This window comes from Sorghum bicolor, chromosome 10, assembly GCF_000003195.3.
Source record: "Sorghum bicolor cultivar BTx623 chromosome 10, Sorghum_bicolor_NCBIv3, whole genome shotgun sequence".
In the NCBI taxonomy this organism is placed as follows: Eukaryota; Viridiplantae; Streptophyta; class Magnoliopsida; order Poales; family Poaceae; genus Sorghum; species Sorghum bicolor.
The window spans coordinates 4486632-4500797 of NC_012879.2; the positions used below are offsets into that span (position 1 = coordinate 4486632).

At 47.9% G+C, this 14166-nt stretch overlaps 1 protein-coding gene across 1 annotated transcript; it reads left to right on the top strand.

The window, feature by feature from the left end:
- On the top strand, positions 322–10269 carry LOC8072579 (the record flags this gene model as incomplete). Its single annotated transcript, XM_021450345.1, has 7 exons — positions 322–687; positions 787–1890; positions 1965–2164; positions 2259–2351; positions 9107–9148; positions 9268–9583; positions 9691–10269. Coding segments are annotated over 7 exons (2478 nt in total), but the record flags the coding sequence as incomplete, so codon positions are not given.

Below are 14166 nucleotides of genomic sequence, written 5' to 3' on the forward strand. Positions count from 1 at the left end.
CACTAGTCACTCAGGCCTTGTTTAGTTTCCAAAGTTTATTAATTTTTTTTAAGATTTTCCATTACATCGAATCTTTAGATGTATGCATAAAGTATTAAATATAAATAATAACTAATTATATAATTTGTCGGTAATTTACAAGACGAATCTTTTAAATCTAGTTTGTTCATAATTAAACAATAATTGTTAAATACAAACAAAAATACTACGGTAGTCAAATCTAAAAATTTTCACCAACTAAACGCGTCCTCAATTCAGATCCCAATAGCAATATGAACTAGCAAGTGGTAACAGAGTTGAGCTGCCGCTGGCTGACAGTGATCTACAGTGATCTCGCATTTGGCGCGCAGACTGACACAGCTCGCCGCCGCTTTTCCCCCGCTCATCTGCTCCTCGCATACTTGCCACTCACCTTGCCATCCTGACTCCTACAGTTCTACTCGTCGCGGCGACCAAGACTCCCGTCGTCCAGCCATCCCAGGGAGAGGAAGGGCAGATGACGATCACCGCATCCGTCAAGCTCGCTGGAGGCACGCTGTCAGTCTACGGCCGTGCGGTCCTGTCCGGCGTGCCCGCAGCCGTAGCGTCGTCCTCTGCTGTAGCGGCGGGAGCAGTCGACGGGGTCTTCCTCGGCGCCGACTTCGACGAGTCAGCCTCCCGCCATGTCGTCTCCCTCGGCTCCTTAAGGTCTGGTGCCGACATTGAGAACACGAGAAGAAAAATTTAAATGCGATTTTTCTATCCATTCCGCTCTGATTTTGGTTTGGGACCACGACGATGGCGCAGGGACGTTCGGTTCATGGCGTGTTTCCGGAGCAAGCTGTGGTGGATGTCGCAGCGGATGGGGGACAAGGGCGGCGACGTCCCACACGAGACGCAGTTCCTGCTCGTGGAGTCCAGGGGCGCCGGCGGCGAGGACGCGGCGTACGTCGTGTTCCTCCCGCTCGTGGAGGGCGCGTTCCGTGCCAGCCTCCAGGGCGGCGCGGGCGACGCGCTGGAGCTCTGCGTCGAGAGCGGGGACGCCGGCACGCGCGCGGCGTCCGTCGAGCGCGCGCTCTTCGTGGGCGCCGCGGAGTCCGATCCCTTCGCGGCCATCGCCGGCGCCGTCGCGGCGGCCAAGTCCGCGCTCAGGACGTTCCGGGTCCGTGCCGAGAAGAAGCTCCCGCGCATCGTCGACTACTTCGGCTGGTGCACCTGGGACGCCTTCTACCAGGACGTCACGCAGGAGGGCGTCGAGGCCGGGCTCCGCAGCCTCGTCGCCGGCGGCGCGCCGCCCAAGTTCGTCATAATAGACGACGGCTGGCAGTCCGTAGGCACGGACCAACCCAACTCCGACGACCCAGCATCAGGAGAGGCCAGGCAGCCGCGCTTGCCTCGGCTCACCGGTATCAGGGAGAACAGCAAGTTCCAGAGCCAGGACGACCCGGCCGCCGGCATCAGGGCGGTGGTGCGCGCGGCGAAGGAAGAGTACGGCCTCAAGTACGTCTTCGTCTGGCACGCTATCACCGGCTACTGGGGCGGTGTCCGTCCAGGCGCCGCCGGCATGGAGCAGTACGTCTCCAGCATGCAGTTCCCCAAGATCTCGCCGGGCGTTGCCGAGAACGATCCCGGCATGAAGACCGACTGGATCACCGCCCAAGGGGTCGGCCTCATGCACCCGCGCGCCGTGTACCGTTTCTACGACGAGCAGCACGCGTACCTCGCCGCTGCCGGTGTCGACGGCGTCAAGGTGGATTAGCAGTGCATCCTGGAGACGCTCGGCGCCGGCCACGGCGGCCGCGCGCAGCTCACGAGGCGATACCACCAGGCGCTCGACGCCTCCGTCGCCAAGAATTTCCCGGAGAACGGCCTCATCGCCTGCATGAGCCACAACACCGACGCCCTCTACTGGTACGCTCCTACCATCGTCCTAACCGTGAACTTCATTTCATGGCTGACCAATTTGGTTCGACAGCTCGAAGCAGACGGCGGTGGTGAGAGCGTCAGATGACTTCTTCCCGAGGGACCCCGCGTCGCACACGGTTCACATCGCCGCGGTGGCGTACAACAGCGTGTTCCTCGGCGAGTTCATGCTCCCGGACTGGGACATGTTCCACTCCCTCCACCCAGCCGGCGAGTACCATGGCTCGGCCCGTGTGATCAGCGGCGGCCCTGTCTATGTCAGGTCGCGAACTCGCGATCATTTTTGCTCACCTTGCTCCATTCCTATGTTCAGTAGAATTGGCAGCTGAATGGTGTTCTTGGTGATGGATTTGCAGTGACGCCCCCGGCAAGCACGACTTTGAGCTGCTCAAGAAGATCGTCTTGCCGGACGGCTCCGTGCTACGTGCGCGTCTGCCTGGCAGGCCCACCAAGTGTTAGGTTGATCTCAGGCCCAGCCCAACGGCTGGGGCCTCTTACCCCCTGGATCGCGCCCTGATCGGGGGCGCCCAACCGATCCATGGTTGGTGGGCCCCCGACGCGCTGCGCTATATAAACAGGAGTGGGGGCCGCAGGCACGTTTGACGAAGTTCGCCGTGCACACATCCCCACTCGACAAACCCTAGGCCATCCGATCGGCAGTGCGCAGTGGCGTCGGGAAGCACCACCGCGCCGCCACCCTTCTACCCCTACCCTGCCGTCGTCGGTCAGTGCCGGTGGAGGCCTGAAGGACGACGGGATCTACTCCGTCACCGCGTCAACGCCCTCAACATGGACAGCACAGGAGCTGCTCTCACCGGCAACGTCGATGGTCGAACCCTAATCTCTCTTACTACTCAGTTGTATTAGATCTAGTATGTGTACATATATGTGTCACTGTCTATATTGTTTTTTTTGTATCCCGAATTCCTATCCGTTCTATTGCTAGTAGATCCTGCTAGAGTTTTATCAATGGTATCAGCCGATCTAGTAAATAGATCGGGGTTTTCGGGTTTACAGCAAGAAGAAGGAGGGGATTCTCGAAACCCTAATCCTAACTCAGTCAAAACCGAGACCACCCTAACCCTAACGCCTAGATCCAAACGAACACAGATCGGGGAAAGGGACACCTAACCCCAGTAAGCACAAGAAACTTAGCAGAGAAATCCAGATCAAAAAAAAAAAAAAAAGAAAGAAAGCAAGTCTCGGCGAGAAAGAGCCCTGCATGGGGGCCAAGCACAGGGCACCCTCGCGACTCCCATCGACGGCGGCGCGCTCACCCACCATGGGGAGCGCGACCTCCGGCGATAGGACCCGCGGGGCGCCACCTCCTCCGGCCGCCGAGGACTCCAGCGCTGCTGCTGCGGCGGTTTCGTTGCTGCTGGGCGCGGCGCGCGCGTTGCGAGCGAGAAGAAGCAAGGCGCCGGCGGCTCCCTGTGCGCCGCACGCCGGAAGAAGGAGCAAGAACGCCGGCGGCGGCTCCCTGCCGACCGGCGCTCTGAGAGAGAAGAGAGAGAGGGCGACGGCGCAAATGGGGCTAGGGTTACAGGGGGGCAAGCCGGCCTGGGGTTTTGAGTCCCCGAGATCAAAGGCAAGCCGTTGGATGCGATCCAACGGTCAGGACCTTTTCGGGCCGAAATGAGCCCAGGCGGGAGCAGCAAATCCCGGCTCAGGCCCAGGTTGCGGCCTGGGCGCGGGGGGATGCCCAGCGCGCACCGGCCATGGGCCGTTTTGGCTTCATGGGCCGAGAATCACAGAGCCTAGCAAGAAAAAAAAAAAAAAAAAAGCCGTGCGCTGCTGGGCCAGCGCCAGCGTCCAAGCTGGGCCGCAAGCGGCCGCGGGCCGAATGGCTGGCCGCGGGCTGTTTAACCACAGAAATTCCTTTTTCATATTCTATTTTATTTTCAGAAGCATTTAAATAATGTTTTGCTCAGTTTTAAATTCTATTTAATTTGCACCAACGTGTATATTATCTAGAAAAGCACAGTCAGCAAGTTATGCTTCTGAAAATAGCAAGAAAATTAATGTTTTCCGCTGCGCAAGTTATATTTTAATTCTCCTATTAAATTGAACCAACGGGATATTTAATTTGAGAAACGAGTTTTAAAGCCTAGTTCCTTTGTGATATTGTTATTTTTTGACCAACGTTAATAATAACAATATTGCAAATTTCAAGTTCTAATTTTATGCATTTATTCTATTCTGCCCAACGGTGATTAGAATTTATGTAGAGAGTTAATTTTTGTATATCTTGATTTTGACCAACGTTAAATTAAGATATACAATTATTTTGCCTAGATTTAATGTTAATGTTCTCACTATTTTCTCATATTTAATTTCAGACCAAGCACTCAATGCGATGCACTTCATCAGTGCAATCCCAAAGCTGACGGGGCAGAACTATGTTCTGTGGCGCGAGGAACTTGATGCTGCTCTAGCACTTGCTGAGATAGATTTGGCTCTTCAGGAGCCAAAGCCCACTGAGCCAGAGGAGCCCGAAAGGGCTCAGAATGAGACCGATGAAGCTTTTGCTAATCGGAAGCGAGACTTTGCTCCCATCAGAGCAAAGTATGATCTTGAGAAGTACAAGTGGGAAAAGTCAAACCGCAAGTGCAAGATTGTCATCAAGAAAACCATCACAGAGGGCCTAAGAGGTGCCATCCCAGAATGTGACACAGCAAAAGAATATCTTGAGAAAGTGAAGAATCAGTTCACTGGTTCCACCAAAGCTCATGCTTCCACCCTGATCCAGAAACTCACTAACATGAGGTTCACAGGGGGGAGTGTGAGAGAGCACATTCTGAGCATGAGCACCATGGCAGCCAAGTTAGAGAAGCTAAAGATGCCCCTCGCTGATGGTTTCCTCATTCACCTAGCTCTAAACTCACTTCCTAAAGAGTATGAGACATTTGTTGTTAACTACAATACACAGCCAGAGGAGTGGGATTTAGAGAAGGTGATTGCTATGTGTGTGCAAGAGGAAGAAAGGCTCAAGAATGCAAATGGTGGTTCTGTGAACTTTGTGAAAGGAAAGAACAAGAAGCCATTCTACAACAAGAAAGCTCCAGATGCCTCCACCTCCCAGAACAAGGGAGGAAGCACTTCACAGCCTAAAGCACACCCAAAGCAAGACAACCAGCACAGGCAGGAGGACCCGGATCGCTGTAGATGGTGTAATGAGACAGGGCATTGGAAGCATGACTGCCCTAAGTTCATGAAACATTGCCTAGTGAAAGGTGAGGACATTATAACTTTTGTTGATGAATCCTTATATCTAAGTTATGCTAGATCCACATGGTGGATTGACTCAGGTGCAACTGTTCATGTTGCAAACTCTTTGCAGGGATTCAGTGGAGGGAGAACCCTTCAAAGAGGAGAAAGACAGATTAAGGTGGCCACTGGTGTTGAAGCTGAAGTTCAAGCTATAGGAAATTTATCTCTAGATTTAGCTAGTGGCTTCACCCTTGAGTTGCATGATGTTCTTTATGTTCCCTCTTTAGCTAGAAATTTAATTTCAGTTTCATGTTTGTCAGACTATGGTTTTGATTGCCATTTCAGCAAGAATGATTGTAAGCTACAGTTAAATAATAAATGTGTGGGTCTTGCCTTCCGACAAGACAAACTTTATTTATTATCTTTGTCTGAGAATGTGAATGCTGAATGTAATAACGCTGAGAATGCAATACCCGCAGATGCTAGCAAGAAAAGAAAGAGAATTGATTCCTCATCGAAATTATGGCACTGTCGTTTAGGCCATATTTCGAGGGGGAGAATAGAACGCTTAGTCAAAGAATCAATCCTCCCACCACTAGAACTCTCAGAGTTAGAGCAATGCGTCGATTGCATTAAAGGCAAGTTAGTAAAGAACATAAAGAAAGGCGCTAAGCGAAGCACGGGAGTACTAGAATTGATCCACACAGACATCTGTGGACCTTTTCCAGTGACATCTGTGGATGGTTTTGATTCCTTCATCACATTCACAGATGACTACTCTCGTTTTGGATACATCTATCCAATCAAAGAACGCTCAGAAGCTTTAGACAAATTTAAGATATTCAAGGCTGAGGTTGAAAACCAACTAGACAGAAAAATCAAAGTAGTAAGATCTGACCGTGGGGGGGAGTACTACGGTCGACATACCCCTTATGGACAAGTTCCTGGACCTTTTGCAAGGTTCTTACAGGAAAATGGCATAGTAGCCCAGTATTCAATGCCAGGGGACCCACAGCAGAATGGAGTAGCAGAAAGGCGTAACCGTACTCTAATGGATATGGTGCGCAGCATGATGAGCTATTCCACTCTGCCACTGAGTTTGTGGATGGAGGCCTTAAAAACCGCCATTCATATTCTCAACAGAGTTCCAAGCAAGTCAGTACTTAAAACCCCGTATGAGTTGTGGACCGGCAGGAAACCCTCAGTCAACCATCTGCGTGTCTGGGGGAGCCCCGCTGAAGCAAAAGTGTTTAACCCAAACATAGGAAAGCTAGACCCCAAAACAGTAAGTTGTCATTTCATTGGCTATCCAGAAAAGTCGAAAGGTTATCGTTTCTACTGCCCTGGTAGACATACCAAGTTTGTGGAAACGAGACACGCTAGTTTTCTAGAAGATCAGATGATCAGGGGGAGCAAGGCAGCGCGAGAAATTAACCTTGAAGAGAAGCGGGTGTTCGTGTCCATTCCCATGGTGCAAGAACCCTACTTTACGCTGCCTGTTGTTGTTGGATCTACACCAGTAGTGACAACACCTGCTGCTTTTTCGCCTATGGCCAATTTGGAACCTGTCCCTCAGGAGCCGAATGAACCCATAGTCGAAGAACAACAGCCCCAACAAGAGCAACCTCAAGAAGAAATGCCAGTAGCAGAAACTTCTGGCAGACCCCAAAGAGCGAGAAAGTCTCCTATTCCAGATGACTATATAGTCTATGAATGCGAAGAAGTTCAGATGGAGGATGAACCCACTTCATTTGAAGAAGCCATGAGGAGCACCGAAGCATCTAAGTGGCAAGAAGCCATGGAAGATGAATTAAAGTCCATGAGTACCAATAAAGTTTGGGACCTAGAGGAAATCCCTGAAGGAGCCAAAACAGTAGGCTGCAAATGGGTCTATAAGGTGAAACGTGACTCCAAAGGGAACATAGAAAGGTACAAAGCAAGACTGGTAGCCAAGGGTTTCACTCAGCGAGAAGGGATAGATTATAATGAAACATTCTCTCCTGTCTCGAGCAAGGACTCTTTTAGAATCATAATGGCCCTAGTGGCACATTTTGATCTAGAATTGCATCAAATGGATGTGAAGACAGCTTTTCTCAATGGGGATCTAGAAGAAACAGTATACATGGCACAACCGAGAGGTTTTGTTATGACAGGCAAAGAAAGAATGGGCTGTCGCCTGAAGAAATCCATTTATGGATTAAAGCAAGCATCCAGGCAGTGGTATTTAAAATTTGATAAGACAATCAGAAAGTTTGGGTTTAAAGAGAACGTTGAGGACAATTGCGTATATGCAAAGTTTAAGAATGGGAAATACATTTTCCTAGTACTGTATGTAGATGACATTCTACTAGCCAGTAGTGATGTCACTCTACTGCAGGAAACCAAGAGATTTTTGTCCTCAAATTTTGATATGAAAGATTTAGGTGAAGCTTCCTTTGTCTTGGGCATAAAGATTCACCGAGATAGAAGTCGAGGGGTATTGGGATTGTCCCAAGAGGCATATATAGAGAAAATGTTGAAGAAATTCAATATGCATAAGTGTAGACCTTCACCTGCTCCTATTGTAAAAGGTGACAAGTATGGGGAACATCAATGTCCCAAGAGCAAGTTCGAGCGCGATCGCATGCAAGCCGTTCCATACGCTTCAGCTGTCGGAAGCTTACAGTATGCTCAAGTGTGCACACGCCCAGACCTGGCTTTTGTGACCGGGTTACTTGGTAGATATCAAAGTAATCCAGGTATGGAACACTGGAATCTAGTAAAGAAAGTCTTAAGGTACTTGCAAGGCACGAAAGGGCTCATGTTAACCTATAGAAGATCTGATGACCTACAAATAGTAGGGTATTCAGATTCTGATTACGCGGGAGATGATAGAAAGTCTACCTCAGGGTATGTATTCACTCTCGCGCAAGGAGCCATATCATGGAAGAGCTCAAAACAAACAATAGTCACTGCATCGTCCACAATGTATGCTGAGTTTATTGCTTGTTATGAGGCATCAGGACAGGTGAATTGGCTTAAGAAATTTATACCCAGTTTAAAGGTGGTCGACAGCATCGATAAACCACTAAAGTTGTATTGTGACAACGAGCCAGCAGTGTTGTATGCTCACAACAATAAGTCAAGCAATGCAGCCAAGCACATTGACATAAAATATTATGTTGTCAAGGATAAAATCCGGGATCACGTCATAAGTCTTGAACATATAAGCACAGAAAAGATGCTAGCGGATCCGCTTACCAAAGGCTTACCACCCAACGTGTTCAGAGAACATGTAGCCGGCATGGGTTTAAGGGAAAGCCTGTGATTCCTGGATAGTAAGGGGCCCAAGGCGAGAATTCATCTCTAAATAGAAAAGTGTTTGTGGCTGTCTAATCTAGCAGTGATAACTGTCAAGATGAAGCATGCTCAATACACTGATTTGTGATGGGGTGAGTTGACAAAGCGAGATAGCACAGTTGAGATCAAGGGGGAGAATGTTAGGTTGATCTCAGGCCCAGCCCAACGGCTGGGGCCTCTTACCCCCTGGATCGCGCCCTGATCGGGGGCGCCCAACCGATCCATGGTTGGTGGGCCCCCGACGCGCTGCGCTATATAAACAGGAGTGGGGGCCGCAGGCACGTTTGACGAAGTTCGCCGTGCACACATCCCCACTCGACAAACCCTAGGCCATCCGATCGGCAGTGCGCAGTGGCGTCGGGAAGCACCACCGCGCCGCCACCCTTCTACCCCTACCCTGCCGTCGTCGGTCAGTGCCGGTGGAGGCCTGAAGGACGACGGGATCTACTCCGTCACCGCGTCAACGCCCTCAACATGGACAGCACAGGAGCTGCTCTCACCGGCAACGTCGATGGTCGAACCCTAATCTCTCTTACTACTCAGTTGTATTAGATCTAGTATGTGTACATATATGTGTCACTGTCTATATTGTTTTTTTTGTATCCCGAATTCCTATCCGTTCTATTGCTAGTAGATCCTGCTAGAGTTTTATCACCAAGGACTGCCTGTTCACGGACCCGGCACGTGACGGTGTCAGGTGAGCTCGATCACCCATGGCTGCATTACGGTTCTCTGCCGACAGGTGCAACGCAGATGCGATTTGGAGCATGCCTGACAACTCCGTGCCATGTCTTGGCTGGTTCCTGGTGCATGCAGCCTGCTCAAGATATGGAACATGAACAAGTTCACGGGCGTCCTCGGCGTATACAACTGCCAGGGCGCGGCGTGGAGCTTCGCGGAGAAGAAGACCGTGTTCCACTTCCACCCGGCCGGCGCCGGCGCCCTGACCTGCGCCGTCAGGGGCAGCGACGTCCACCTCATCTGCGAGGCCGCGACGGATGCCGAATGGAACGGCGACTGCGCCGTGTACCGCCATGCCAGCGGCGACCTCGTCGTCCTCCCCAGCGGCGCGGCACTGCCCGTCTCCCTCAAGGTCCTCCAGCAAGACATCCTCACCGTCTCGCCGGTCAAGGTCAGCACGCCATGTCTCACACCACTGTTGCCATGTCCAACCTGACACTAATTTCGAACTCAAGAATTTGGCACCTGTGAGCTAACTGACGCATTATCGCATTGCAGGAGTTGGCACCCGGGTTCAGGTTCGCCCCGATCGGGCTCGTCGACATGTTCAACAGCGGCGCGGCGGTGGAAGGCCTAACGTACCACCTCCTCGACGGCGCAAAGCTGCTCGGCGTCGGCGACAACGACGGGCCCGCTTCTGCTACTAGCTCGGATGCCACCGGATTGGTGTGCGTGGAAGTGAGGGGGTGTGGCAGGTTCGGTGCCTACTCCTCGGTCAGGCCAAGGAGATGTTTGCTGGGCTCTGCCTCTGCGCAGCTGGAGTTCACCTATGATTCTTCCTCCGGCCTTGTTGTTTTGCAACTGGAGGCGATGCACACCAAGGAGAGGGTTCACAGGATTGTCGTTGAGTTGTAGACCTGCAGTGTGTTGTAGCACCAGGAATTCAGAGTATCAAACTACGAGGAGAAACTCTTCTCAGAAGTTGAGATGAGATTACACCGTACCTTAAGTCGGGTAGCGAAAGCAGAAATGCACAAGCTCTAAGATACGTACGCGTGGTTCTGTTGATTGGATCAGATTAAGAAATGAAATCACAAGGCATCAGCACTTCTGCATCCGGTGGTTTACCATTACGAATATCGATCGGAATCTGAATACATGCACATTTGCCGAGTGATCATACCTTATGTTGCCATGCCTGGCCATGTCGTACGTGCCCGCTGCGACGCTTATACCGTGTGCTACACACCTTGTTGCATTGGAACGATTGCCTCTATAGTCCTTGAGGGAGGCGAGGAAGGCTGAGAGAGTAGGGAACTACTCTCTCTGTCCCTTTTTAATTGTCGCCGTTGTATGCGTGCCACAAGTTTGACTCGATTTGTAGAAAATACGTGCAACATTTGTATCTCCAAATAAATTTGTTAAAAAACTAGATTCAAAGATCTTTCTAATGATACTAATTATATATTATAAATATTAATATTTTTTAATATATAATTACCGGTAGTTGTTTTTCGGGAAGCGCAAACGATAATTAAAAAGGGACCGAGGGTAAGTGTGAGGAGATGGCGAGAATGAGCACGAGTTCCTACTTGACGGGGAAGAGGAAGGAGTGCGATGGTGGTGGTTGTGGTGTTGCATGTGACTGCCACAAGGTATATAGGGGCTGGTGCCATGATGAGGTGGGTCAAGAGCGGAATGGATGAGGGCCACAGCGGTGAACGCTCGGCTAGGACATGCAGTAGAGCAAACATGACAAGGGTGACCAGGCGGCATAGTAGATCCTAGGAAACTAGATATATGCGTATCACACCTAGCTCCCGCCACACATCTCATCATGTGATGCACCACTGTGGGTGGACAAACACGGTGCAATGTGATGTGGTCTCACAAGTGTGATGGGCACATGCCCTTCATATTGATGGTAGACTGGCAATGGAAAGGAAAGGATACTCATACTGCCATATCCAGTCCAGCTCAGGGACAGTTGAAAACAATGGCTCATCTCCAACTGAAACCCCTTGAGCAGGTTCATCCCTATATATGATCATTTGGCATAATGCAACCATTATCAGAAGAGATTCCTGGTGTGGCAGATAGAGATGGATGATTATCTTTGAACTTCAGCTTGCTATAATCTACTCCGCTCCCAGGGATGGATAAAATATATCTCATATCCTGCTCATTAGCTTGAGTTGATAATGAAGGCTTCTTCACATTCCGATTGCTGCTAGAAGCACCCTGTCTGAAGCCAGTTTGGTCCTTTATTTTACTACTATCCTGATGTGAAGAATCTGAATTCTGAATCACTTTTCTATGAGCACCGGAACCAAGAATCCCACATGAGGATCTTCCAGCATTAGATAGCATCGTACTTCCCAGCACTTTTACTAAAGGAGGCTTCTTTAGCTCGCTGTTTACTGAACAAACAAATTAGAGTTACTCTACAATAAAATGCATGCAGTAAGAATATATGAACTATGTCAAAAAAGGAAAATAACATGCAAATGAAAGGGGATGAAAGGAAATTTACCAAGAGAATTTTTACCACCCTGTACATGAACAGCACCTAAATTATTGAGTCAGCCGTGTTGTTTCTTGTAGAGGCTGAGCTGTGGTACCAGTTTTTAAAAGAACAGGAGCAACCATTGATGCTGTGGCAGAGGGAGGCCCCAATATTGAAGAGCACACTGACCATTTGTTACATTGTGGCTCACCAACTGATTCATCACCCTTGGCTCCTCGGCAGGTGGCAAGACGGAAGACTGCCTTGTTTGCTGGCTCGCAAGGCTTAGGCTTTGTTTAGTTCGCAAAAATTTTCGAGATTCTCCGTCACGTCGAATCTTTGGTGGCATGCATAGAGCATTACATATATACGAAAATAAAAACTAACTGCACAGTTTACCTATAATTTATGAGATGAATCTTTTAAGCCTAGTTACTCCGTGATTTGATAATGTTTGTCAAATAAAAACGAAATGCTACAGTACCCAAAAACAAAAAATTTTGTGAACTAAACAAGGCCTTAGGCTTTTTGAAGGTCGCTGACTTGAGCATCTCCAAGAGATTAGCCAAAAACACTAGCCAAATTTACTAATTTACCTACTCTCTAAAATAGATTTGATAAAGAAGTATTAGAGCATCTCCAAGAGACTAGCTAAATCATTTTCTAAAGGTATATTTGGCTATTATTGAAGGAAAAACGTCTCCAACAGACTCTGTAAATGACTCTTCAAATTTAGTAGCTCTTCATCCCACCATATTTGCTCTCTACTTTTGGATAGCCTACCTCACTAGCCATCATTTTGCAGAGTCTGTTGGAGTACTCTAATATTTTTTTTTGTCAAATCTATTTTAGAGAGTAGCTAAATCAGTAAATTTGGCTAGTATTTTTGGCTAATCTCTTGGAGATGCTCTTAGAGTACTCCAACAGACTCTGTAAAGGATGACTAGTGATAGTGAGGTATGCTATCCAAAAATAGAGAGCGAATAAGGTGGGATAAAGAGCTACTAAATTTAAAGAGTCGTTTATAGACTCTGTTGGAAACGTTTTTCTTTCAACAATAACTAAATTTAGCTTTAGAAAATGATTTGGCTAATCTCTTGGAGATGCTCTTAGATAAATTTGGCTATTGTTGAAGGAAAAACGTCTCCAACAGACTCTGTAAATGACTCTTCAAATTTAATAGCTCTCTATCCCACCTTATTCGCTCTCTATTTTTGGATAGCCTACCTCACTAGTCATCCTTCATAGAGTCTGTTGGAGTACTCTAATATCTTTTTGTTAAATCTATTTTAGAGAATAGCTAAATTAGTAAATTTGGCTAGTTTTTTTTGGCTAATCTCTTGGAGATGCTGATTGGCCCTTCCTTTTTAATGATAGAAGACCAAGATTCCTTAAAAATTTTTCGCTTCTGAGGAACTTCATTCAATAGCTGTTTCACTTTTGGAACCTTTGAGTTGTTGAAAGAAGTGGATTTGGAAAGTTGGCCTGCATTAAACCTTGCTTAGTATGATTTCATTTGATTGCATGCCACCAGGGCAAGCCCTAAAAGTACCATAAATTGAACATTAAGGATTTTGCGTAGAGTTTAAATATGAAAAAAAATAGATTAACAATTTACCACGAGGCAGTGGTGCCTGATTCTTCAGAGCGTTAAATGCCCATGAAGTTGCCACTTGATGGCTAGCAGGTTGCTTTCCTTTGTCAGCATCAAACATGAATATCTCGTGTGATGGTTGCATTCTCTTTCTGGACTCAGCCCCCGTGTACAAGCCACCAGTTTCAGGAATAGCATCTCTAATAGAGGATGTCATCGCAGCATCTTCTTTCGTTCTGGTTTCAACCATATCATTGCCCTCAATATTTGTGGTATCTAAGGATAAAAACGGTCGGAAACGGTCGAAAAACTCCTAAATTGTTTTCTACTTTTACATTTGAAATACAAAAACGAAAACGAAAACGGTAAAGTCGGACACGAAAACGAACACGAACTTACGAAATATCGAGACTTTCGAAAACGAACCAATTCGATCGGATTTATGTCGAACACGGTCGATATACGAAAACCTAATACGAAATACCAATATGTAGTACCAAGTGCATGACTAAGTATATACACGATCAAGTTTAAGTGCATATAATAATTAAAAAGTGCATGATTGGTCTTAGGTATTTAATGTAATAGTCCACACATAAATACAAGTCTTGAATAAGCAATTAATAGCTAACAGGAACGCACTAGCCACCAGTAGAAAGAACGCAGATGCATGGTGAGTAGTCTGTAATTGGGCTGTGTGACCCTACAGTTGACTAAATTCGGTTTAAACTAAATTTTAAATTCGAAATATTTCAAATTAAAAGTAGAAAAGTAGAAAACGGTCGAAAAATATCAAAACCGTTTTCTACTTTTACATTTGAAATACGAAACATCTAAAATACGAAAACGAAAACGATAAAGTCGGACAAAAAAATACGAATTCGATCGGATCAAATATAGAAAGCGGTTCGGTTCGGTTCGAGATATTTCCGTT